The sequence below is a fragment of the Melanotaenia boesemani genome, chromosome 18, assembly GCF_017639745.1.
Source record: "Melanotaenia boesemani isolate fMelBoe1 chromosome 18, fMelBoe1.pri, whole genome shotgun sequence".
In the NCBI taxonomy this organism is placed as follows: Eukaryota; Metazoa; Chordata; class Actinopteri; order Atheriniformes; family Melanotaeniidae; genus Melanotaenia; species Melanotaenia boesemani.
In genome coordinates this window covers 27430144-27457698 of record NC_055699.1, presented here as the reverse complement: position 1 = coordinate 27457698, position 27555 = coordinate 27430144, and the positions used below count along the sequence as shown (strand labels likewise).

The following is a 27555-nucleotide window of genomic DNA, read 5'->3' as shown; positions in this document are numbered from 1 at the left end:
ATTAATTTTTTTGATGATCTGACCCAGGTGCCACCCCAAGAATAGACAAACACTAACAGATATTTTATGTTTATTTACCTTCACTAGGGTAACCCTCAGATGTCCAGTGGTCAGTGAATGCAGCATTTAATGTTCTACATGATGTTCTGTATCATCTCTGCCATGTTCTAGATCATAATGCAGAACCATAAACACAAGAACAGTCGATCAGCTGATCACTGATTCACAACAACAGGAGAGGAGGAGGAGAGGAGGATAAGAGGGGAGGAGGAGAAGGTGAGGACAGGAGATGAGGAGAAGAACAGGAGAGGAGAGGAGGAGGAGAAAGAGGTGAGTATAGGAGGAGAGAAGAGAAGGGGAGAAGGAAGTAAGGAAAGGAGGAGAAGAAGATGAGAGGAAATGATGGGTGAGGCAGAGAAATATAGAAGCTTTTCTTCTTCTGTCACATAAACTGTCCTTTTTCCCTTCCTCTGGCTCATGGACCCATCTGAGTGTATTGAAATGGCAGAAATCTGGATCATGGTGTGTTTAGGTGAAAACATCAGGAGGTTGAAATTAACCCCCGTCACATCATCTCAGCTTCAGACTCTATAAAAGGAGCCCTTAAGGTCCAGTTTGGTCCAGAAGTGTCCAGCAAAGGAACTTTATCAGGACCTGTTTGGTCATTTAGCTGCAGTGTCCTCTGGGACAAGAACCTCTGGTGGTTTGGGACACTAGCCTTCAGAAGCCTGGGACCTAGGGAGATGCTGGTTTCCCCTCAGGTAAAGTTCCAGGCTACTTCTTGGTGGAGGAACGGACCTGATGTCTGGTCCAGGACGTTGGAGCTGATGAAGCAACGAGAGAACAGATTAGAGTTTTTTCAGCTTCATAAACAGAAAAGAAGCAAATTTATCACCTAAATGACCTGACGAGTGTCACATAACCAGTGTCACATGACGAATGTCACGTAACCTGACAAGTGTCACATGACAAGTGTCATATGACGAATGTCACATGACCTGATGAGTGTCACATGACAAGTGTTACATGAGGAGTGTTACATGAGGAGTGTCACATGACGAATGTCACGTGACCTGACGAGTGTCATGTGACAAGTGTTACATGAGGAGTGTCACATGACGAATGTCACGTGACCTGACGAGTGTCACATGACTAGTGTTACATGACAGGTCTTACGTGACCTGACAAGTGTAATGTGACCTGACGAGTGTCACATGACGAATGTCACATGACCTGACGAGTGTCACATGACAAGTGTTACATGAGGAGTGTCACATGACGAATGTCACGTGACCTGACGAGTGTCACATGACAAGTGTTACATGAGGAGTGTCACATGACGAATGTCACGTGACCTGACGAGTGTCACATGACTAGTGTTACATGACAGGTCTTACGTGACCTGACAAGTGTAATGTGACCTGATGAGTGTCACATGACGAGTGTCGCGTGACCTGACGAGTGTAATGTGAACCAATGAGTGTCACTAATCAAGTCACGTGATATTCGTCAGGTCACATGAAACTCGTGAGGTCATATGACACTAGGGAAGTCACTTGACACTCTGCAGGTCATGCAACACCCGTCAGGTCATGGGACACTCATTAGGTCATGTGACACTCGTCAGGTTACATGACACTCTGCAGGTCACGTGTCCCATGACCTGACAGGTGTCACATGCCCTGATGAGTGTCATGTCACCTGATTAGGGTAACGTGGCCTGAAGAGTGTCATGTGACTTGTCTAGTGTCATATGACCTGCAGACCGTCATGTGATCTGTCAAGTTTTATGTCATCTGACGAGTGTAACGTGACCTGCAGAAACTCCTCTGATGGATCTTTAGTTAATGTCATCAGTGATGATGTCAAAAGAAACAGGAAACAGCTGTTTGTTGTTTTGGTGGAAGGAATCAGTTGGCAGATGGTCTGGAGTTCTGGCTTTCATTCTGGGAAGTTTGGACAGAATTGACCTCTTCTGGGATTGTGTTTAGAGTTTGAGGAGAAATTTTGGGATGTTGGACTAAATAATTTTCCACTTACAGCGTGGTGGTCCGGGCAGTCTCGGGTTGCTGGCACTGCTTCCAAAGGAGGACTGGAAGTTGTGGATGGTCTCCTGAAGGATCTGCCTCTCTCTGCCCTGGAACACCGTTACACATCATTCAGTCCAGAACATTCCTGGTCCAGCTGACATGGACCATCTCTTAACTGGTCCTGAATCCTGGAGGTGATCCCAGCATGGCAGCCGGAAACTAACTCACCTTTCCAGCGTTAAGTTCTGATATGGCCGCCAGGATCTGCTGTCGGGGTCCGTCTGTCTTGATGCCAAGCTCCTTTAGGTCTCCGTCCGTCAGAGTCAGGAATGCCTCCATGTCCACCTGGAAGACAGAGGACAACAACATGCCCAAGCCAGCTCAGACACAGGTGGAGAACATGGTTCTGATCCGGTTTGAAAGAAAAAAAAGAAGACCTCCTGTTCCTCGAATATTGGCTGGTATTTCTCCAGAGAAAGTTTCTTCAGGATGCTGGACAGCTCATCTGGAAACACAAAAAAACCAACAAACAAACAAACAAACACATAATCAGAGAGGTACTAGTAGGCAAATTGGAACATTATGGTGTCAGAGAAAATGGCTGGTTCAGAAGCTGTCTATTTAAAAGGGACCAATACGTTAACATAAATAAACAATAACAAATCTCAACGTAAAATTATTAGATGTGGAGCTCCTCAGGGTTCCATATTAGGACCAGTTCCTTTAATTCTATACATAAATTACTTTGTACTCATCACTTATCTTACACAAGGTAAACTTTGCTGATGACACCAATTTATTTTTGCCACACAAAAATCCAAACAGCCTAAAACATCTTGTAAACAATGAGTTAGATAAAATAGTCAACTGGTTTAAATGTAATAGATTATCTTTAAATGTAAATAAAACAAAATTTATCATATGTTCAAATAGAAGCTGGAATATAGACAAAATACAGATTGTAATAATGTAGATGTTGTTCAAATAGAGACCGGTACAGAGTGAGAGCTTCAAGTGGAAGAAAATTTCTTAACTTGAGAAACAGATCAACATATTTTGATAAATTATTTATTAGATAGTCAATCTGTTTTCTTTTTTTATATAAGAATTTGCCTGTATATATTTTAAGAACTTGATGTTCTCTACTCTCTCAATAGCTCTTCCATGTATTTCAATGTCATATGGTGTAACACACACCCGAGCTACCTTGAAAAACTGCAGACTACAGAAGAAAGTCATACGTGTTTTAGCAATAGCAGCTTTAGTGTTGCATGTAAGGGCCCGTGGATCTAAAATGAGACTGACAGCTCTATAAAAGAACTGCCCTCTATGAAAATAAAAAACATCTTAAGCAAAGTCTGTTATTACTTTATGATAAGAACTAACCACATATAGCTGACTTCCTCTGGTCTAACTGAATGATTCAGTCTTTTACCATTTCAATGTCTGTAATTTTGGTATGATATTGCATAAAAGGCGGGTGTGTAAGAAAGGTATAGCATTTGTTTAAAATAGTTATAAGGAACCATGATATTGTATATGGGGTTTTCAGTGGAAAACCTTTGTACATTGGTTGTTGCATGATATTAATATGTATTTTGTATGTGGACCCCTACTTATAAGCTACACATAGCTTCTGGGGAGTCCCGTTTTACAGATAAAAACACAAATGAAATGTAAAGAAATATCGTTTTCTCTATATGTTGTTGTTGTTAATAAATAAATAAATAAAAAACCGGATCTAGGACCACAACCAGGACAAAATCTGATCTAGGACCAGAACCAGAACCATGATGTGCTCCACCTTCATCTGTGATGGTCCCGCTGCTGGAGCCACCACTGCTCTTGGAGCGTGGATGAGACGAGGCTGAGGATGGGGAGTCTCCGGGTCCGGCCGAGATCTTAGGCGTCGGGGATGGAGACGGGGTCAGAGTGGGGGACGTGCTCTTGGAAGTGGCTGAATTTCCAGACAGAGGCCTCTTCTTCAGCTCCATCTTCTACAAGGAGTAAAAGAAAGGTTCAGGTAATGGTAACATCATGAAGATGTCAGAGAGAAACGGAGGACACACCCTTCTGTGGAGGTCGGAGGCCACCAGGCTGGGGTGGGACGGAATGTCAGGAAGACTGACGTCCGGCTGCAGTGGGCCGGATCCTGAAGCTGGACTCTGCCTATCTGGGGCTTGGACGGTCAGACCAGCCGCTTTCTTCCGCTGGGCTGCGATCTGGGATAGGACGCTGTCTGTGCTGCCCCCTGGAGGTAGAGACAGGACAGGAGAGACATCCACCATGTCCCGGCGGGTTTACTGTATGTGTGTGTATGTGTTTGTGTGTGTGTGTGTGTGCACCTGAACGGTTGTGAGAGTCCCGGTTGAGTCCAGCCACCCCGCTGGATCCCCCCGAGGAGTGGGGGGAGTGGTAGTGGCCAGAATTGGAGGGGGAGGATGACGACGGTCCTTTAGGAATGCTGGGAAACTTTATGGACCTGTTCACCACTCGACTGATGGAAGTCTGTTAAATAGAAAACAAGAGACGCATCTGGACCAAGTTCAACGACCTCGCCCCCCATTAACACCCGCCCCCATCTTGGACTCACAATATCAGAGTTCCCACTGCCAGTGAGTTTCCTCTGCGGCGGCATCGGAAGACGAGCCACTTCACTCTTCCCGTCTCTGAGGATCCGAGAACGGTCCGAGTTCCATGGCTCAAAGTTGGACGGAGGCAGAAAAGGAGGAATGACGGCTTTCAGCTTGTTGTCAGGGAGTCGGGTCAGGGGGGCACCACTCCGTAACTTCAGGAAGAAGGATGAAGGTTTATAAAACTCTTTCCAAAACTAACAGTTTCCCACTTTCTATCAAAAACGCTGGGTGTCATTTTCGATAGCACCTTATTTTTTCAAGCCAACATCAGTAACATTACTTGGTCTGCATACTTTAATATTCGCAACATTAACTGCCTTCGACCCTCCCTCACCCCTCAGTCCACTGCCATCGTGGTCCACAGCCTGGTCACCTCCCACCTTGATTACTGTAACACCCTTCTTTTTGGTCTGCCTCACAAATCACTCCATAAACTTCAAATAGGCTCTAGAATTTCTGCTGCCCGGATATTCACTAAAACCCCATCCTCTTCCCACATCACCCCTGTCCTACAACAGCATCACTGGCTCCCAATAAATTTCCGTATCAAAATCCTTCTTTTCACTTTAAGGCCATCCATCATCTTGCTCCTCCATATCTGTCTGCTTTGCCATCCCCTCCTGTTTCATCAGATCCTCTTCTTTTCTTCATCTTACTGTCCCACCCATAGACTGGATCTAAAAGATGGACGAAGCCTCCGTGACGTCACCCAAAGGTTTCTCAAGAGATTAATTGAAGCCCATTGGGCGGTTCCCACCGTCGCCATCTTGGCAGCATCGTGCATGTTGTCATTCCCGGACAATCCAAAAATGGGCAAAGAGGTGGAGCTCAGAGGTGGACTGTGAAGGTGGGCGTGGATGACTGACACCCATCAAACTCAGCGTTGCCTGTAGCTGAAAGATAACCTGGAGCTAACGGTAACTAACCAGCTAACGGATGTACGCGGGCTAAAGCTAAGGCGCACTTTTAGCTGGCTAAAGCCAAGATTGTGCTTCACTCTCCCTTCTTGCCGCAGATATTGGATACCTGTCAATCAAAAGGACACGCCCCTAATTATGCCAAATTGCAAGATTAAATATCATCCCAACGAATGATTTAGAAAATTCACCCCCATCACCTCGTTACCATGGGGAAGATAAAATGGAAAACTTGTTTAGTTCAGAAGTAGTGACTTGTATCTGAGAAAAATCTGGATGTCGACTCAAAGATGAAAGAATAACATTTGCATATCCACCCAAAAGATGAAGGAATAACATCTGTATGTCGACTCAGTAGTAGTCTCAGCTTTTCTAGATCCCCTGCAGTCTGCCTATAGGATGGGTGGATAATTTTTCCAGCACTTTTAATACCATTCATCCATATATTTAGCCAGTAAGCTAATAAATTTTAAACTCCATAACAAAACTACTGCTTGGATTTTAAATTATCTTCTGTCCCATCCTCAGTCTGATAATATTTTAACAAATACAGGAGCTCCACAGGGAACAGTTTTATTCTATTCTATTCTACAGTCATTTAGCAGACGCTTTTATCCAAAGCGACTTACATTTGAGAGTAAGAACACAAGCAAAAATTCAAACAAGATGGGATGTCATAATTAAGTGGTAGTCAGACTGCTGTGAGTCCAGTTGGACCCAGGTGCTAGAGGCAGTGCATGCATATATATATATTAGTTTTTGTAAGTCATTTTGTTTAAATACAAGATCACAATTTCATCGAACAATATCATCTTTGGCATAAGTGCACACAGCTTATTCAGTACTTGGTTGAGCCAAAGAGTTGGACAAATCTTTCTAACTCATTCTGTTGAGTAGAAGAGTTAAGCTAAGTGTGGAAATGCTCCTTAAACACCTGAGTCTTTAGCTTGCTTTTAAAAGTGGATAAGGAGCTCTGCGGATCGGACAGATTTCGGTAGATCGTTCCACCACTGGGGAACAACAGAGAAGAGTCTAGCTACTGATTTTGCGCCACGTTGTGGTGGTAGCACTATTTGTTTTTCACTGGCAGAGTGTAACTGTCGAGAGGGAGTGTAGCTCTGGATTAAGGAGTGAAGGTAGACCGGAGCCGTTTGGGTTATTGTTTTGTAAGCCAGAAGCAGAGCTTTGAATCTGATGCGTGCTGCAACTGGAAGCCAGTGAAGAGCGATTAGCAGCGGAGTGACATGAGCTCTTTTGGGCTGGTTGAGCTTTTTTGAGCTGGTTGAGCTTATCCCCTTTTTTATTCTTTTTTATTCTCTCTGTACACGACTGATTACAGGGTCAGTCAGCCGTCCTGTGTGCTGCAAAAGTACTCAGACGATACTGCACTGGAGGGTCTGCTGACCTGAGGCGATGATCGTGCCTAAAAAAAGGAGGTGGAAGCGTTTTTAAGCTGGTGTGATGCAAACTTTTTAAAATTGAATGCTGAGAAGACAAAAGAGCTTATTATTGATTTTAGGAGGAAAAAAAAGGGCCCCTCATTAACTTTCATTAAGGGTCATCAAATTGAGGTACCTGCACGTACCTTGGTGTTGTTCTGGATGATAAATTAAATTTTAAAAGGAAAGTGAAGGTGGTTTTCAAGAAGGCTCAGATAAAGCTCTTCTTTTTGAGGAAACTCGGATCTTTTAATGTGAGCAGAAACCTTTATGTGTTTTATCAGGGAGTCTTAGCCAGTGTTATTCTCTATGCTACGCTGTGCTGGGGGAGAAGCATTTGTGTAGATGACGAAAAAAAGATTAACAAGTTGATTAAAAAAGCCTGTTGGCCGGATGGCATCACCCCTGACTCTCTGGACTTCACTCTGGCAAAAAGAACAAGGTCCAAATTGAGAACAATTCTATTCCTTGAAAACCATCCTCTACATGATGTTTTAATAGTCTTAAAAGCTATTTTAGTGACTGTCTTGTCATGCCTCAGTGTTCTACTGAACCCTTCAGAAGGTGTTTTGTTTTTTAATGAAAAACTGCAGTTAGTTTTTTTGTTTTTTGTTTTTTTTAACCATATTTTTAGTATATTTACATATTTAAGGTTCTTATGTTTTCCCTCATTGTGAATGTATAAGTTGTTTGGTGGCAAAGAAATTTCTCTTTTAGGGGATGAATAAAGCTCATCTTATCTTATCTTATGTCCACTCTGAGACATGAAGGAATAACATCTGTATGTCCACTCTGAGATTAAGGAATAACTAGGCTATTATTTATTATGAATTAACTTGTATGAATACTGACTGGATGACAATGTACTGGCTCGAACTGTCTGTAAAGCCCTGTGACGACTCTGTTGTGAATTGATGCTATGCAAATAAAGCTGAATTGAATGGTAGGAGTAGAGCAGGAATGCTGGAGACAGTGTGGGAACTGACCCAACTTCCCCAGCTGACGCAGAAGTGAGTGCAGTTTAGTCATTCTTCTGTTTGAGAATGCTATTTTTCCCTGGTGTTCCGAGTTACAGAGCTAGTCTGGATCATGTCGAATAAACCAAACAACCAACAGAACCAGAAACAGAATGTTTTATTTCCACATGAACCGGACCGTGTTAAATATATTCCCACCTCTGATACCAAGCGATAGCATTCAAGTAAAAATTCCAGAACAGCTTTCCCTCTGTTTCCCGCAGCCTTCCCTCTAACTTTTTTCAGCAACGTTACTTCTAACCCTTTCGGGAAGTGTTCCATCCAACTGTTTCCCGGAGCGTTCCCTCCAACTCTTTTCACCAAATTTCCCTCTGTTTCCAGCAGCGTTAATTTTTCATCTTTCCAAAGATCAACAAATCAGCTCTATTTGACCAAAAATCAAAAACTCTTTTTCCATTTTTCAGTCTTTCTGGGAATTCCACTGTTGCAATCACAGTTATTTACATAAATTCAGCCAATCGTCCTGATTTCTGCTCGTACCTATGATTTTGTTCGATCACCATAATGTTAATGTCAACTCTGACTAATCTGTCATCACCTCTGGTTCCTTGTGGTGGTCTGGTTTGTAGCCAAAACACCTTCCCAGATGCTCCAGTTAAAGCTGGAGACCAGTCAGAATTAGATGTTGGAAGACCAGTATTAATCTAAATCATCTTTTCTTCTTCTTCACTGCCACATCCTGATGAAACGTCTGACATATTTTCAGCCAGTTTGGATCATTTCTCAGTTTGAAAGACATAACTCAGAGCTTCTTACCATGGTGGTTATTAGAGAGTCCTCCTTCTCTGAGGATGTCCTGCAGAGACCTGATCAGGAAAAGAGACATCACGTTTGCATGTGGCTGCAGCTTGTCTATGTTTATTCAGCTGAAAACGTGACTTAGTCAGCACTAAAGTTCTAGCTCACCTGGATCCTTGATCTTGGCAGTCCAGGCAGTGCTGGTATCACTGGTTCCCAGGACACACGTTGGTGGCGGTGCTCCGTTAGACGTCACGGCCGGCTTTGCATCCACCCTCATCGTGGCATCCAGGGAAGCTTCCGCATCATCAGGAAACGGAGCGAGGCGATTGGCTGAAAGACCGTGCCTCAGGGTGTGCGTCAGCTTTAGCTGTCGAAAACGGTTCGACATCCTGCTCCACCAGGACTGCAAGAAGGTTCAAGCATCTCATCAACACACTGCGCTCTCCATAAAACCTTATACAGTTCACTCTGGACAAAATTCCAAAACTATGAGAGGATTTTCCTTCCTTGATACCTTCAGGCCTCCTTTATCTTCAGGTGGAACAGGAACAATGCTGAGAGACTGTCTGCTCCTAGATCGATGGTTGGAGGCTCTGCCGCGATGTTTCAGCTTGTCTTTGTCCACCTGCATACACACCGAGGCCAGCAGACGAACCAGCTCTGTGTCTGAGAACATCAGGGAAATGTTAGCATTCCCAAACACTAGGAATTTGGATCATGTGGAAGATATATATATACACACATATATATGACGTCTGATGCTAACTAATGACAGACAATGAAGTTGAAGTTGAAAATCCAGAACAGCGTTCCCTCTGTTTCTGGCAGTATTCCCCCTAACCGTTTCAAGCCGTGTTTAAATCTGATTCCACCAACATTCCCTCTAAACGAATTATGGAATTATATGAATTGTTTTGAATTATGGAATTTGTGTAATCTAGCTAGATCTGACCGGAGGGGACAGACAAAAAAGGAGAATAGTGAAGAGAAGTAAAAAAGGAAAGTAGAAAAAAGAAAGACAAGACAAAGATCCAGTAGATAAAAGCAACAACCTTCAATCCAACCTAACACCAGACAACCAACTACACTTGTACAGAAACACAACAGAGAATTTCCTACAGCTTTTACAGAAACACTAAACTGACAATCATCAGGAGTTCCTAAAAATAAATAACTAAGATAACAATAAACACAAAATAATAAAAAAAACAACAGAAAACATTTATCACAACAACAACCAAAATTCCAGAAACACACACACACACACACAAAAAAAAACCAAAACAAAGGTATATATACTTAGTATACCCACCCACACACACCCCCAGATGCAGCAGACTGGGTACCCCCCCAGGGTCTGCAACCCCCACATTAGCGCAGGCAGCCTGGATCCCGGCCCATGGGGCAACCACCTCCCTCTGTAATTGAGGGGCAGTAACCAAATGCAGTAACCATGCCGGGAGCGAGGCCACACGAGCAGCCCCGCCCCCCAAGCGCTACATGCCACGCCCCCAGAAGTTGTTTGTGTGTTGTGTTTCGCGTGTTTTGATTACTAAGTGTAAATCAAACTGGCGAGTCACCACAGGGTGCAGCCAACGACGCCACTTAGATAGCCCCCTTTACTCCACCCAGCAAGACGTGCACACCTCCCAAGTTCCTACGTGTGTGTGTGTGTGAGAGGAGCAGGGAAGGACATGGTCCGCAGATGTAAGTCCGGAGGGAAGCAAACTTCAGTAGGCACCCTCCTTACCCAGGAGGCCCCCTAGGGCAAGACAGGCCAGGAGCAGCCGTCACCCACGACCAGGACACACAGCGGCCACAGCCAATGAGCCGCCACCAACCTCATAAGGCCCCCACCCACCACGACAGCCCAGACCCATGGCCCACCACCCCTGGGCCCATTCAGGCCTCTCACATAAGTGCATGTGATCCCTCCCCTTCCCACATACACACCTATATCCTTACCCACTCCCGCTCATCCTGGCACATACACACACACACACTCATACAAACCTCTCAGTCTCACCCCTAAACTCAATCCAGCACCTTTCCTTACTATACCCCGAACCTCATCAGCCTCCCCTCAAAACCCTATAACCCCCCTGCCCTGGGCCTTACCCTGGGTCCTGGGGCGGCAACTAGAACCCAGGGCATGCACCAACCCATTGCTGGGTTACTGGTACACCAATTAAACTGAAACTCGTCAGAGCTCAGCTAAATCAGTGAGGCTAATTTAGCTACACTGGCGCTATATTGAGCGAGTTTTCAGACCCATCCCGTGACTTTATTTCAAAGAAGCGACAAATCTAGAGACTTTTTTTGGTGTTTTTGGAGACTTTTTAAAACTGAGGTTAAACCACATTTATTTCTTTTCAATGAGCAGCTTCAGCCCCGCCCCCTTCCACAGGCCCCTCCTCCATTCTCAGGCCCGTCCCTCACCTATTAGCCTCCAGCTCCAAATCTGGAGATGTCCACCTGTGCTCCAGGACCAGACTGGAAGCTGCTGCTGGCTGATCCCGTCCTGGCTTATTATCACATATTAATGCCAATTAATAAAGAGTGTGGAGGAAAACATGTAGAAAGTTAAAGTTCTGTAACATGTTGTAGACTCTTAATCAGAGAACAGCTGGAGCTGCTTGTTAAAGGACTTAAAATGACTCTTTAACTTTCGGTCTGTTCATTTTGGGCCAGCAATATTTTCTATTTCCTTTTTAACTGTTTTGAAATTAAATGCAATTCAATGCGTTTTTCCAGACACTACTAGAGCTTGAGATATATAGCTTTACAATATTAATGTCTGTGTATATTATTTGATTCAGTTGTCCACTAAAATCCATTTAAATTAAAAATTGTTGCTTTTGGGGAAAAAATTGTTATGCAATTAAAATGTGATTAGAATAATTAATTACAATTACAAATTTTTAATCAAGTCCCACCAGTAATAAAAATATAAAAGACAATGTACAATGTGTAGCGATACAGCACCTCAATATAAATATGAAATATTAATGTTCAAAGGTACTAAATTTGATTAACATTATTAATGATTAATATTAATAAAACTCATGCCAGTGAGACACCACCCTTCTTATACTTGTTACACTGCAAAAAGGGAAGGCCATGAGTTAATATTTTTATCGGCCGATATATATTTAATGAATCAGTCTCAACGCTAGATTAGTGATTTCTCGTTTGAAGGAATGTCGTCCATAGTAACCACGCAAACGACAAATTAAGATTTGCCAGAGGTAAATCAGTAACTTCTGGCACTGCCTTTGTTTTTATCTTTTGTAAAAATTTTATTCCACATAATTATTTTCATTATAGTAACAGGTTAGATAAGGAATTTGACAAAGCATGAGATGTTGCTTTACTTGTTCTTTTTGTTTTTCGCTGTTTAGATTACTTTTTTCGAGCTGGGTCCTTGTCCTGGTGGAGCAGCGCTATGGCTCCATTGTTTATACCAGGGACCAGCTGATGGAGCAGAGGAATGGGGGAGAAGCACAAAATCCCCAGAAAGATATGGAGGAGATACTGGGGCTGTAGAACCGGGGAGAAGGTGGCTATGGAAGAGGAGATACTGATCCTATCTCCTCCATTGTAATTGGAAATGTGAGATCACTGGGTAATAAGATGGAGGAACTAACAGCACTCACACGTGGTGACTGTATATCAATACATTTGAAAAAATTCTTATAAACCTTTAGTTTGGGGGGAGGGGGTCTGAATAAAATATCTAATGACAAATAAATCTCTAAAGGTTTCCTAAAGGTCCTGTCAATCCTGAAGCGTTCTTGTACGATTTGAAGTGTGCACCCTGCTGTAATGATTTATGTAAAGCACTATGTAAAGCATGGTCTTGTACATGAAATGTGCTTTACAAATAAATTTGCCTTTTTTTTTTTGTTTTGTTTTTTTTTTTATATTGACAGGGGTTTTGGTGAATTTCTATTTCTGTGTTTTTGGGTTCTTGTGGCAGTTGTGTAGCCATGGGTTTAACTATTTCCACCAGTGCTTTTGATAGGTTGTATGTTATAGAACCAATGCTGTTGTTTTGTATGTTTTTTTGTTTGTTTGTTTGTTTTTCCTGTACTCTAGCACAACCTTTTCTTTCTGGATCAATAAAATTGTTCATATTCATATTTGTTAACAGTATGGCGATTGTTAAGCAGCACTTTACAGAAGTTCCGCTGGTTACCATAAAGGACTTTAAAGAAGAGCAGAATTGAGGTAGAAAGAGGAGGATCATGAACCAAAATAAAAGCTTTGTTGGCAATTGGTACCGTTAGACTAATAAGTTTGAAAAGATGGGAAAGCTTGAACTAAACTATACTGTAAATTTAGCTAAGAACCAATCAAGACTAATCTGAGACTATGTGAATTTATCCTAGAAATTTAGATTTAGCCAATTAGTAGTTACAGAAGTGAATTTAACTTGGATCAGATTGGACTCTAAATAATAAAAAAAAGTTTAATGGATTACTGTTAAGACACCAACTAGAAGCAAGCAGTTAGCAGCGATGCATCGGCAGGTCCTACTTTGCGACGTTGGATCAGGAGCAGACTGGGGCAACTAGTGTTGCCGGAGGTGTCGTCCTCGGAGACATCAAGGTAGTGGTCTCGGACTTTTCTCTGGTTAACACCGCTGATGGGGTCCACCCATCAGGGAACCGGGTCTCAGTTCAACGTCTCAAGTAGACCACTTATTATTGCTCCTTTTTCCTCACCAGGAAAGACTGCACAGGGTGTCGGTAAAACAGCAATTCCAAGTTGTGATTCTCACCAGTGCGTCATGAGCGTATCACTCCAATACTGGCTTCTCTACACTGGCTTTCTGTTCAGTACAGGATCCAGTTCAAGATTTTATTGCTTGTTTTTAAAAGTTTTAATAACACAGCACCACCTCATTTTTCAGAGCTGCTCACAGTCCTGTCAGAGAACTGAGCTCATCAAGTCAGTTGCTCGTCACAGTTCCTAGATCCAGGTTAAAAGGCAGATGTGACAGAGGTTTTTCTGTTGCTGCTCCCAGACATTGGAACAGCACAGAGAATTTAAAATCATTATTAAAAACACACTGTTTCTCACTGGCTTTTCCTCCACCTTGAGCATTTAAATTGAGTTTGTATTGTATTATGTGTTTTTATGCTATTTTACTGTATTTCATGTTATCACATGTAGACCGATAATTCCCAAATTTCCCTGAGGACTCTCCAAAGGGATTAATAAAGTATTTCTATTCTATTCTATTCTATTCTATAATTCCATAGTCACTTGCCAAAACACCATCCAATGCTATACAAACAATGTTTTGTTTTATTTAAATTTTACCAGTGAGCAGCAGCGACAGACACGCCAGTGTTCACGCATCCGGAGGTCTGGTGTATTTATGCCAGTTTCTTAGAGGAATAAGTTCTTTCTTGGCATGTCTTGCTGATAAAACCCAGTCTGGTCCTTGAGAGTGGTTTTTAAAGCTGGTGGTACCAGTTTTACTGATAAGCACTTTGACCATCTGCTGAGCGAATAGGGGGGTTCTGGTTAGGTCATTAATCCTAAGGTCTTCTGGGTCTGGCTTGGGGATTTCCTCTACAAAAGTTTAAAGTAATATGCAATAATAGCACATTATATACAGCATACGTATCGTAAAGAGTGTATAAAATGCTTATAGCAGCAGAAATTGTTTAAAAAGGAGAGGTAAGTGACAGGCGTCAAAACACTGGAAGATTGGGGGGGTTCTGAATAAGGACAGGGACAGGGCTGGCATAGAGTTTAACACAGCCTTGTGAGTGAAGCTGTTTTTCAGACTGCTAGTCCTCCCCCAAAATCTCCTCCTCCTGGACTATCCCATCTGGATAGTGCCCTGTCTCTGCAGCAGGACACTGTCCAACCACCGTACTACACATTGATGCAGCTAGTGAGGGTGTTCTCAATGGTAAATGGTCTGTATTTATATAGCGCTTTTATCCAAAGCGCTTTACATGTACGTCACATTCACCCATTCACACATACATTCACACACTGATGGCGGAAGCTGCCATGCAAGGCGCTCAACCACGACACATCAGGTGCAATTAGGGGTTTGGTGTCTTGCTCAGGGACACCTCGACATGAGCTCGACGGGCCGGGATCGAACCAGCAACCCTTGGGCTGAAGGACGACCACCCTACTAACTGAGCCATGCCGACCCACCGATGGTGCCCTAGTAGAAGCAGTGCACGATGGAGGCTGAGGTTTTGGCTCTTCTCAGTCTGCAGACGAAGTAAAGGCACTGCAGAGCTTTCTTGGCCACTGATGCGGTGCTGGTGTTCCAGGAGAGGTCCTCTGCGAAGTGCACACTCAGGAATTTGGTGCTGCTTACTCTTTCTACAGTTGTACCATTGATGGACATGGGAGGGTGTTTGATGTGCGCTTTCCAGAAGTCGACAACAATCTCTTGTTTTCTCCACGTTGAGTGTGAGATTGTTGTTGCTGCACCATTTGGTCAGTTGGCTCACCTCTTCCCTGTAACTGGACTCACCCTTATTGCTGATGAGACCCACCATGGTCGTGTCATCCGCAAACTTGTTAAAAGGGTTGATGTTGTGCTTTGGTGTGCAGTCATGGGTCAGAAGCGTGAAGAGTAGGGGGCTGAGCACAAATCCTTGGTGGACTCCCACTTTCAGGATGATGGTGCTGGATGTGCTGCTGCCAACCCGGACTGCCTGTGGTCTCCTGGTCAGGAAATTCCGTCACCAGTTTCACAGCGAGGTGCTCAGCCCCAGCCCGTCCAGCTTCTGTACTAGCTGCTGGGGGATGATTGTGTTGAAAGCTGAACTGAAGTCTACAAACAGCATCAGAGTCCTTGGTGTCCAGATGGGTGAGAGCTGTGTGAAGAGTGGTGGAAATATAATCTTTAGTGGACCTGTTGGTGAGATAAGCCCACTGGTAGGGGTCCAGGGTGGGTGGGAAGATGGACTTGATGTGCTGCATGACACTTCATAATTATTGGGGCCAGTGCAACAGTAGTCACTGAAGCAGGATGGAGAAGCCTTTTTTGGAACCGGGATGATGGTGGTGTCTTTGAAGCATGTAGGGACAGCAGCTTGGCTCAGGAAGGTGTTAAAGATGTCTGTGAGGACAGCTGGTCGAGCTGAATGGATGGCCACCAATGTGCTATACAAATAAACTTGCCTTCCCTTGCCCATAAGACCTGGAGTTCCCAAATACCGTTGTCCATATCCCCAAACGAATCCCCCAGAATGGCGATTCCACATGACTGAGGTCCATTACTGGATCACATTCCAACAGCAAATTCACCAGGTCTCTTGAGGTGATGCTGGAAAAGCCTGCTGGGTCCATGAGTGGCCCTTTCATTCTGTCAAGGTGGCGAGGCGGAGGTGTGGACCTAAATGCAGCAAGACTCCAGACGGCAACCAAATGGCGACTAAAATGTGAGATAGTGCGAGTGAATTTTTCATCTACTCGTGCAATGGCGACCGATACATTTGCCGATCTTTTTCTTGTAGTAGTTATAACTTAATTAATTTTGTCGCTAACAAACTTTGCTCCCCTCTTCAGCCCAGTAGTTCACTGTAATGCGCAAATTAGCTGCTGGTTTGCCGACTCAAACTAACTTCAATACGAGAAAAGGAGACAAACACCAACGAAGAAGACGACAGCCAACGTGTGTGTGAGCAGGGAAGAACGACCACTGTGATTGGCTTATGTGTGAAAAGAGCCGGGTCTTGTGGGAATTTATTATTCCTCAGTGCTGCCAACTTAGCGACTTTGTCGCTATATTTAGCAAGTTTTCAGACGCCACTAAGCGACTTTTTTTTTTTTAAGCGACTAACAACAAATCTAGCAATTTTTTCTGGTTTTATTGGAGACTTTTGGAGACTGACATGAATGAACGTAGTTAACTCTTCCCAATGAGGAGTATGTGCTGTGCAGACCCCTCTCATACGAGGCTTGGTCTTCTTGCAGCAGCAGCAGCTGCATTCAGAGCAGACGACGTTCACCTCTGTGTCATGACCAGGCTGAAAATTAAATGTACAAAGCTGCTGCTGCGCTGGCTTACCACCAGAGTAATGTCTATTAATGAAGAGTGTGGAGGAAAACATTTAAAATTTTAGAAATTTAGCAAATAAAAAATATATCTAAAAAATATATAAAATAATAAAAAAGCCTAATAAAACTGAACTTAAAAACAAACATATTAACATATTGTGACATGTTCCACACTCCTAATTACAAAAACAAAATACACTTAAAAACAACTGAACTAAAAATGAAGAAAAATTGACAATTATTTTATTTATTTATTTATTTATTTATTGTTGTTCTAAACATTTTTAGGTTGCCTTTTTTTTCCATCAATTTTTGCCTTTCCCACGACATCCCTCTTTATGGCCTCTATATGTATCAGGCTGATTATGCTAATTAGCTACTTTTCTTACTGAGAAGTTGGGAACAGTGGCTGGAGAGGAGTATCAGTCCCTGTCTGTTTATTGCCAGGGACTACATGGACCAGTCATACCGTGCCCTAAGGGGGATGATGGTGACAAAGTTGTCATTCTGCTTCGACTACAAAGTGAAAATCAAATCTGATGTGATTTGATTTGACAAGTTCTATGTCTACTTGTTTTGTATTAGAGCGACCTGTCAGATGTTTTTTTTATGTTATGTCCACTGCTGCACAAAAGAAATGTGAATTGTAAACATTGTCATTTCTGAATTTATAGTTCGAGTATTTATCATTAATACAGTGAAAACGAGAGGAAATGTGAATGTTTGCTTTGCAAGGCGATTTCAGTGTGTGCCTCTAAATTTTCTGCTTGCGCTCCTGAAAATTTAAGTTAGGGGCCACTGTGCTCGTAAAAAAAGTTAGTCTGGAGCCCTGTGCAGGCTTGATTAGCAGAAGACAGAGTGGTTCAGGAACTAAGGTTTTATTAACAAGAACTGAAGATGAACACTGAGGAACCAAAGACACGACAGGACATGAAGACTCACAACATATAGACTACAATGAACTGGTCGGATATAACTGAAACCAAAGGGTATATATACAGAGGTGAACTAACAGGAAGCAGGTGAAGCAAATCAAAACAGGTTTACTATGGACAGGAAGCAGAAAGTTAAATATAATACACAAGTAGAAATCCTACAAAATAAGACAAGAAAACCAGAACATGACAAGACTACCAAACCAAAACCTATGGATCATGACAATTTTTCAGGGGTCATTTTCACAACCCTACAGGGGCCGACCAATTCTCTCCCCATGATTCTGACCCAAAACCTGACTCCACCACCTCCTTGGTGACATCCCAGCCTTGTTGGAACATGGTGGCCATCCACCAGTCATTCACTACTCCTTCCATTTGGACCATCCAGGGTTGCATGGCACTCGTCAGTGAACAAGACTCAATGAGTCTTCATGTGTTTTGGGGCCCACTGCAGTTGTTTCTGCTTGTGAGCATTGGTTAGGATGGTCAAATAGAAGATTTCTGCATAACTGCAAACCTCTGGATGATCCTACACCTTGATGTTCGTGGGACTCCAGAGGCATCAGCAGCTTCAAATACTTGTCTGCAGCTTTGTAATGGTATTTTAGCAGCCACTCTCTAAATTGAATGTATTTGTCTGGCAGAAACCCTTAACATTGTGCCTTTATCTGCACAAACCTGTGTGTGCTCTGAATTGGCCACAAATCTCTTGACAGTACGACGTTCATATCTAAAGTTTTACCTTGACCGAGGCATTCAACTATTTTACGCTATTTGTCAGCAGAGAGATCGTTTCCATATTGCTTGAAAATGATGGTCTCATTAATAATGTGAAACATCCTTTTTCAGTAGTTTTCCTTTAATTGAGCTCACCTGGCAAACTAATTATCACAGGTGTCTGGGACTGATGTCTGTGATCCAAAGAGCCCTGAGATACAATACCATCCATGAGTTAAATTGAAAAACAAAAAATTTTATGATACTTAAATACAATTTACATTATAATTTTGGAACACTGTGTAAACTGAATATACTGTAAATGTTTTATTCAATCTAAAGTATATTATTTAAATTTAAATTTTACATGGACGCAACTTTTCTTCTTCTCCTGTTGTGTCTCAGTTTCATTAGATAAGAATGTTGACCCTCCCGTTGCTATGGCGATGAGTCATCTGTTGTAACTGCTTTACTTCACTCAGTCCTTATTTTTATTCTGGATTGCTGTTTGGAGGAAAACTTTAAGAAGTGGTTACACTAAAAATTGATCATCTTCCAGTTTCCTGTTGATTATTGATCAGGAAGGAATGTTTTTATTGTCAGATTCTGTTTTTACTTTATTTACTTTGTCACTGAGCTGATGAACAACTTCGTCTACAATTGTGAAGCCCTGCTCAATTTAAGAGATTTTCCCAAAGTGTTATAAAAGAAAAGGATTATGATGATGGTTACCTGGATCATTGAGTAGCATCACCAAATCAAAAGCTGTGTATCCATTCTTAGATCGAAGGTTCACGTTGGCTCCTTGACTCAACAAGAACTTCACGATGTCTTTATTCCTGGATGAGGACAAGAAGGACGGAGAGAAGTGATGATGTCAGCAGCCGCTCTGCATATTTTCATCAGATTCCCATCAGATTTACATCAAGTCAAGTGAAATTTACTTCTATTGCACAGTTGAGCAAAGTGCTAAACAGGATAGACAATAGAAACAACATCAGACAGCAATAAAATAAAATAAAATACACTCACGGGCAAAGTTTTAAATAATAATAATAAAAAGGTAGAAAGAATAAAATAAAATTAAAAGCTAAGCAATAAAAAGGTTTAAGAAAACCAAGTTAAAAGATCTCTATTCCTGCTTTGCTTGGTTCCTCAATCCCTCCACCCTCCACTGCACCTGTCTGCAACCCAGTGGATAAACACTTTCTAAAAATATGGGCCCAGTTCAGGAAACAGTTTGTACGATTTTTTCCCTTCTATTGGATCTAACCACCTTTTAAGCCCTCTCTCCATGACATTTTTAAGATACCTGCAAGCAAACACTATGTGCACTCTTTTAAGCATTAATGCAGTCAAACAATTAATGCAGTCAAACATAGCCTTAACGCAGTCAAACGCAGCATTAAACCAGTCAAACATAGCATAACACAGTCAAACGCAGCATTAACACAGTCAAACATAGCCTTAACGCAGTCAAACGCAGCATTAACGCAAACACAGCATAACACAGTCAAACGCAGCATTAACACAGTCAAACATAGCCTTAACGCAGTCAAACGCAGCATTAACGCAAACATAGCATAACACAGTCAAACACAGCCTTAACGCAGCATTAACGCAGTCAAACACAGCATAACACAGTCAAACACAGCCTTAACGCAGCATTAACGCAGTCAAACACAGCATAACACAGTCAAACACAGCCTTAACACAGCATTAACGCAGTCAAACACAGCATAACACAGCCAAATACAGCCTTAACACAGCATTAACGCAGTCAAACACAGCATAACACAGTCAAACACAGCCTTAACACAGCATTAATGCAGTCAAACACAGCATAACACAGTCAAACACAGCCTTAACGCAGCATTAACGCAGTCAAACACAGCATAACACAGTCAAACACAGCCTTAACACAGCATTAATGCAGTCAAACAAAGCCATAACGCAGTCAAACATAGCCTTAAACCAGTCAAACGCAGTATTAATGCAAACACAGCCATAACACAGTCAAACATACGCAGCATTAACGCAGTCAAACACAGCCATAACACAGTCAAACACAGCCTTAATGGGGTCAAGCACAGTATTAATAAAATCAAACATAGCCTTAACACAGTCAAACATAGCCTTAACACAGTCAAACATAGCCTTAACACAGTCAAACACATTAATGCAGTGAAACGCAGCCTTAATGCAGCTTTAATGAATGAATGAATGAATGAATGAAACTTGATTGTCATTGCAACAGGTGCAATGAAATTTTTTTCCAGTACAAACCCATCCAAGATTAGACAACAACAACATATAGAACAAACAGGATCAGGCAGACTGAGGCAGCAGCCGCTGTGCAGCGCGCCATTTTCACAGATGGAAAAGATAACATGAGGGAGAGTAATGGGGAGAGGCTAGAAAAAAAGGCATCTCTACATTGGGCCTTGACGGGCCCAGTGTAGAGACACAAAAAAAACACACCTCGGTACATGAAAGCACATAATTCAGACATTCACAACATGCATACAGTTAAACACATCCATAACGCAATCAAACACAGCCTTAACACAGTCAAACGCACACTTAACACAATTAAACTCAGCCTTAACGCAGCCATAATGCAGTCAAATAAAACCTTAATGCAGAAAAATTAAACCTTAACGCACCCTTAATGCAGTCTTAACGCAGTCAAATGAAGCCTTAACGCAGGCCTAATGCAGTCAAACGCATGCCGACAGTCAGTCAACCATACCAGTTCGTTGCCTCACCAGATCCATGCAATACCACAGATCTACGTTTGTGTTTAGAAGTCTGGAGTAAGTTTTTGTGGACCTATTTCAGTGAGGGAACCTGTCTAAAGCAGTTCATGCTATGGCTAGGTCAAAAAAAAAATCAATGAATCATTTTGAATCGATTAGAATTTTATTAATCTAATATCGATTCATAAAATTTTAAGATTGATTTTTTGTATATGTCCTTTTTTCCAGTGACGTGCCCCTACTTTCGCGTGACTTACTAAGTCTCAGTGAGATCTTAGCATATATGCACACTGCTTGCCTGTTGCAACATGTAAGGATATCCAGCCCTAGTTCATACTTGACCAGGCTGAGCCAGGTTGTTTTCCACCTCTCAAGTTCAGGTTGTTTCTGCAGAACCAGTCAGAAGCTTCAGGTTTCCGAGTGCACAGAACGACACTCATCCTGGTCTTTCACCCTGAAGTAAAACATAAAAAGCTTCCTCCACCTCCAACTTCTGGTTCTACAAAAACTGGACCTAAACTGGACCAGCACTTTTTCCTGCAGAGTTGTCTACAGTAAAAAGGTTGTTATTTTCCTTACTTCCTGCCAGTTAAAACATGGTTGAGGAACCTGGAAAAACGATTATTCCAGAAAACCAGACCAGTACCAACCCATGGTAAGTGGCTTGCATCAATGCGGTCCATCCATGAACGCAGTCCTGTTTGTCTATGTCAGCGTTCTTCTCCACCATCAGCTGCACCACCTCTAACTGGCCGCTCACCGCCGCCATCATCAGAAGAGATGCTCCCTCCTGATTCGACAAATTCACCTGAGAAGGATCCTCCTCCAAGATCTCCTTAACAAGCTGTGAATTTCCTGGAGCATTACACACGTAAACATGACGACATGTAAGCATGATGACACAGAAACACGTGAACATGACGACACATAAGCATGATGACACAGAAACAGGTAAACATGACGACATGTAAACATGACGACATGTAAACATGACGACACAGAAACACGTAAACATGACAACACGTAAACATGACACAGAAACACGTAAACATGACACAGAAACACGTAAACATGACAACACGTAAACATGACACAGAAACACGTAAACATTACAACACGTAAACATGACACAGAAACACGTAAACATGACAACACGTAAACATGACAACACGTAAACATGACAACACAGAAACACGTAAACATTACAACACGTAAACATTACAACACGTAAACATGACACAGAAACACGTAAACATGACACAGAAACACGTAAACATTACAACACGTAAACATGACACAGAAACACGTAAACATTACAACACGTAAACATGACACAGAAACACGTAAACATGACAACACGTAAACATGACAACACGTAAACATGACGACACAGAAACACGTAAACATGACAACACGTAAACATTACAACACATAAACATGACCCAGAAACACGTAAACATGACAACACGTAAACATGACAACACGTAAACATGACACAGAAACACGTAAACATTACAACACGTAAACATGACACAGAAACACGTAAACATGACAACACGTAAACATGACAACACGTAAACATGATGACACAGAAACACGTAAACATGACAACACGTAAACATTACAACACGTAAACATGACACAGAAACACGTAAACATGACACAGAAACACGTAAACATTACAACACGTAAACATGACACAGAAACACGTAAACATTACAACACGTAAACATGACACAGAAACACGTAAACATGACAACACGTAAACATGATGACACAGAAACACGTAAACATGACAACACGTAAACATTACAACACGTAAACATGACACAGAAACACGTAAACATGACACAGAAACACGTAAACATTACAACACGTAAACATGACACAGAAACACGTAAACATTACAACACGTAAACATGACACAGAAACACGTAAACATTACAACAAGTAAACATGGTGACAGAGAAACACGTAAACATTACAACACGTAAACATGGCGACACAGAAACAGGAACTCACCCAGTCTAAGAGCAGAGAACACGTCTGGTCGTCTTCTCTCATCATCTGTGAAGAAGCCAGAGAAGATTTCAGTGGAAACTCAATGGTGTTCAAAGAAGAAGAAAACTTCTGGTGTTTAAGGGGAACTTCTCACTTCATTTATGACAGAGATAAAAATTTTGAAGTGACTGGTTTTATTGTTGCAAAACGGTGAGTCGGTTCTGCAGTTGATAGATGTTAAACTTCAAAGCCTCACCTGAAGCAGGTTAGATTCACTCAGCATTTATTTTTGTATGTATTTATTTCTTCTCTTTATTTGATCAAAAATCCAAACCTGTTTGATTGTTTCAGGAGTTTTCATAAACCAAAGCAAAGTGAAATCAGTCAGTGGATGGTGGATTGATAAATCTCTCTGGAAAGTTTATTTCACTTTGAAATGGAGCCGCATCTGGATCTCCTCCCCCTCCAACCTGTCTGGTTCCTGGAGCCACAATGAGCTCTGGACTCTGACTGGACCAGGTCAACACCTGGTTCTGGTGTAGATCTGCTGCTGTGCTTAGGATCACTGTCCTGCTCCATGAGGCAGTTCCAGACCAGCTTTAGCTGTCAGACAGATGGACTCACGTCTGACTGTAAAGAAGTTCATGGTCCACTCACCGACTTCAAGATGTCCAGATCATCATCCCTCAACCACCATGCTGCCATGTTCTTTTTTTCCCTTGCAACCCTTCCCAACAAACCATACTGGTTTAGTCTTTTTCTAACTAGACTTCAACATTGAACCTTTTAACTAAGACCTGGAGGGTCTGAGATGGGTTTTTTCTCTGAGATGGACTCCAGATCTATAGTCCGGAAATGACCTGAAAACCTTCCCAGACTAACAGGCAGCAACAGGGGCTTCTCTAAGATCATTCTGATGTCTTTCCTCCAGTAAAACTGCTGCAGTCAGTTTGGAGTTGGATTAGTTTCGCTGTAAACTGGAGGGAAGCATCAAATTCTTTCAATGATCACAAACCTTCAGCTTATAAAACAAAAGCAAACTTAATGAATTTCATTAGTTTATAAACGGTGTCCTCAACTTCTGTCTTCTTGTTGGACTTTACAAACCTGTAGCATGGACTACCAATCAGGATGAGAGAGAACTGAGAGAACAGATTACTGTTGATAATTTTTTCCTGCTATTTTTACAGCTAGTACTGGTGGGTACCTATGGCTGGAATAAAGCCAAGAAGACGTTTCTGATGCACGGTGGCGCCACAAAGCAGCTGAGCTGGAGTTGGTTTAGTGAGGATAGCAGGTAAATAGTAGCAGGAATAACTGGAAATGAGGAAAAAGTGGAAACATGGAAACAGTTTCTGTTGTGTTTTTGTTTCAATGCCAATATTTTTTCTCCTGAAAGCCAAGACTTGAGAGAACGATGAGATGAGAAAAGGTTTGGTCACTGTTAATCTGTGTGTTATTTCTACAAAGTTCTGTTAGTAATAAATTCTGCTTTCTTCTTCTGGTCGGCCTTTATGCTGCTATATCTATTCATACATTCATTTATATCATTTTAGTCTCATAATCTGACAGAAACAGGCTGGAAACATCATGTCTGCATGCTGACTGGGTTTAAAAGCTTCAGCTGCTACAGACTGATTTATACTGGGATTAAAAGCTTCAGCTGTTACAGACTAGTTTATACTAGGATTAAAAGCTTCAGCTGCTACAGACTGGTTTATACTGGGTTTAAAAGCTTCAGCTGCTACAGACTGATTTATACTGGGATTAAAAGCTTCAGCTGCTACAGACTGGTTTATACTGGGATTAAAAGCTTCAACTGCTACAGACTGGTTTATACTGGGATTAAAAGCTGACATTGTCATGTTAAAGGTGAACTAACATTTTATTTTTTTATGAACCTTTATTTAAGTCGGATCTCCACTGGGACGACCCCGTGCTGCACCAGGTAGAAAACATCAAATCATCTTCAGAGCAAATTCACAGACTTCAGGTGAACAAGTTCTTAATAAAGCTTTAAATTACTGAGCCAAGTTAGCAAGTTTTAAGGTGGAGGCTTCCTGGAGGAGGGTTTGGTCTGTTGATCGGAAGCAGGCTGAATCAGTGACATTATAAAAGTTATTGACTGGGAAGCTGACCTGTCTGAGGCCGGACGGTCGTGATGGCGTCCAGGTACGACTTGATGTCTCTCTGTTTCATCTGCAGGGCCAGTTCAAAAGCAGTTTTAGACAGAACGTTGACCCGGTCCGGGTCGGCGCCACGCTCCACCAGCTGCTGGGCTACACCCACCTGCAGAGCATAACTTTATTCACCTAACTGAAACCAGTGGGGACCAGCAGAACCAGAGCTCTACCTTCCCGCTGAGCGTGGCCACCATCAGCGGCCCCCAGCCTGTGGTCCTCTGGGAGAAGTTGACATCTGACCCCCACTCCAGCAGCAGGCGGACCACGGCCTCGTGGCCATGCTGAGACGCCACCATCAGGGCGGTGATGTCCATGAAGTCTCTGCCTCCTCCTGGAGCGTCAGCAGGTCCAAACCCGGCGGCGCTGTGGACCAGAGGAATATCAGACACAACTCATCAACAGCATCATTCTCTGGAAACACAACCACCTGCAGCTGTTGTTGTTGTTGCCGTTGGAAACTGCCTCCGCAGCAGCAGCCAGGTGATCATAGTCGTCCACGTAAGCCCCGCCCTCCAGAAGGAGTTTCACCACGTGTGCGTGTCCCCCTCGAGCCGCCATGCTCAGGATGCTGGCGCCGAGCCGGTTGCGTCCGTTTATCTCCGCCCCATTCTCCAGGAGGATGTGGGCCACGGTCAGATGGCCGAACCTGGACATAAAAAAGTCCTGAAACCGGAGATTCCTCCCCAGACCTTCTCACAGTAAGTCTGATGTGGACATCACTACAGTAGAACCAGCAGGACTGTGGAATCAGGTGTGTTGGAGCTGGAAACATCTAAAACCTGCAGTACTGCGGCGCCTGCCTACCTGCTTCCTCTGAATGTGTCTGCTAATATTTTCTCCCACTCAATCATCGCTCTGTAAGGTTAAACTAGTGCTAAGCGAGTAAAATCAAGGGCTAGTATCACTGATACTTTTTAATAGGGATATCAAAATGACTGCATTAACACAAATAATCTGTGGAAGTAATGTTTTTATCATATTAACAGATAAACAAAGTTGTTACATCATAAGCATGTGACTTTGCCAATATCTCTGCGTTAGAGGTTGATTTGGGGCGTGTAGGTGCTTTGTCACAGCAGTAAACCAAATCCACCAAAACTACTTTAACCTCCATATTTAGATTCTGACAGTTTTCAAGCCTGCCATTTGAGTATTGACGCTATCACACTAGTATCGATCGGTGACGATACCAACATTGGTATTGATGTTCTGGATATTTGGATGGATCTGCCCATCCAGCTTTAGAACCAACAGGTAAAAGGTGAGTTACATGTGCAGGGAAATGATCCAGCATCGGTGGGAACACTAGGGATGCTGAGGTACGGGGGCCAATTCAGATTCTGCTCAGGGCCCAATGATGGCTCGTTCCGGCCCTGGTAATGAGTAGAGGCATGCAACTTTCATGTGTTTTGTTTGTGTAAACATTGCACACGTCATGTAAAACAAATCTCAGAGTTTCTGGCAGTGACGTCAGCTCATTAATAACAAATCAGAAACGAGGTAAATGAGGACGTTTTTAACTTCAGCCCCACCTCGCAGCCTGCATCAGGGGGGTCCAGCCGTAGTTGTTCCGGCTGTCCACTGAGGCCCCCTTCCTCAGCAAAAACCGGACCAGGTTCTCGTGTCCGCTGGCCGAGGCGAACTGCAGGCCGGTGTTCCCCTCCTCGTCCGTGCAGTCCACCGGAACCAGAGCCATCATGTCCGCGGCGGAGCCGTCAGAGCCGACCTCAGACAGCAGCCTGCTCTGCCGCCCGGACTCTCTGGGGGCCCCGGGCTCCAGGATGCCCCGGGCCGTTTCATAGTCCCCCTCATCGCAGGTTCTGAGAAGCAGGAGCGAGTTTGCGGGAACTCCGAAATTCATGTCTTAATTTGTGTTGTTTTTTTTCTGCTGGTTCTGATCCAGTTTGTGGTTCGAACGAGTCGATGGAAAACTTTTATGTCTCTGGGTGCGGCCCAGAAAACCTAGTTTTTCCGCCATGTGGAGGAAAAACTTTTTCTTCCAGATTTACCCAGATTTCCACCTAAACCAGATTCTGGCGTGCAGTCGGTCCGCTACGGTTCCGCTAGTCCGTAAAGAAGTTCACCTCCATCAAGATGCCGACAACATAGCA

General features: G+C 42.9%; 1 protein-coding gene across 2 annotated transcripts; it reads right to left on the bottom strand.

Moving 5' to 3' along the window:
- Positions 1-57: 57 nt before the first annotated feature.
- Positions 58-27555, bottom strand: LOC121629041 (ankyrin repeat and SAM domain-containing protein 6-like). Of its 2 annotated transcripts, XM_041968532.1 has the most exons (18): positions 26977-27555; positions 25872-26090; positions 25615-25807; positions 25400-25550; positions 23283-23327; positions 21911-22115; positions 19234-19340; positions 9315-9466; positions 8966-9203; positions 8816-8865; positions 4624-4818; positions 4376-4538; positions 4100-4281; positions 3835-4027; positions 2468-2535; positions 2259-2375; positions 2041-2137; positions 58-824 (listed from the first exon to the last, which is right to left on the bottom strand). In XM_041968532.1, exons 1-18 carry the CDS (start codon positions 27303-27305, stop codon positions 775-777), a joined length of 2754 nt encoding a protein of 917 aa, XP_041824466.1. In that variant the 5' UTR covers positions 27306-27555; the 3' UTR covers positions 58-774. The 2 variants fall into 2 exon arrangements, with proteins under 2 accessions (XP_041824466.1, XP_041824467.1); XM_041968533.1 differs by lacking the exon at positions 25872-26090.

Bases quoted from the DNA above. Each gene is read 5' to 3' on its own strand.
- LOC121629041 (XM_041968532.1), bottom strand. From the start codon at position 27,305: ATGAATTTCGGAGTTCCCGCAAACTCGCTCCTGCTTCTCAGAACCTGC. The intron at 25,551-25,614 runs GTAGAGCTCTGG...TATGCTCTGCAG, and splicing joins TGGCCACGCTCAGCGGGAAG to GTGGGTGTAGCCCAGCAGCT. The intron at 4,819-8,815 runs GTAAGAAGCTCT...TTCTTCCTGAAG, and splicing joins ACTCTCTAATAACCACCATG to TTACGGAGTGGTGCCCCCCT.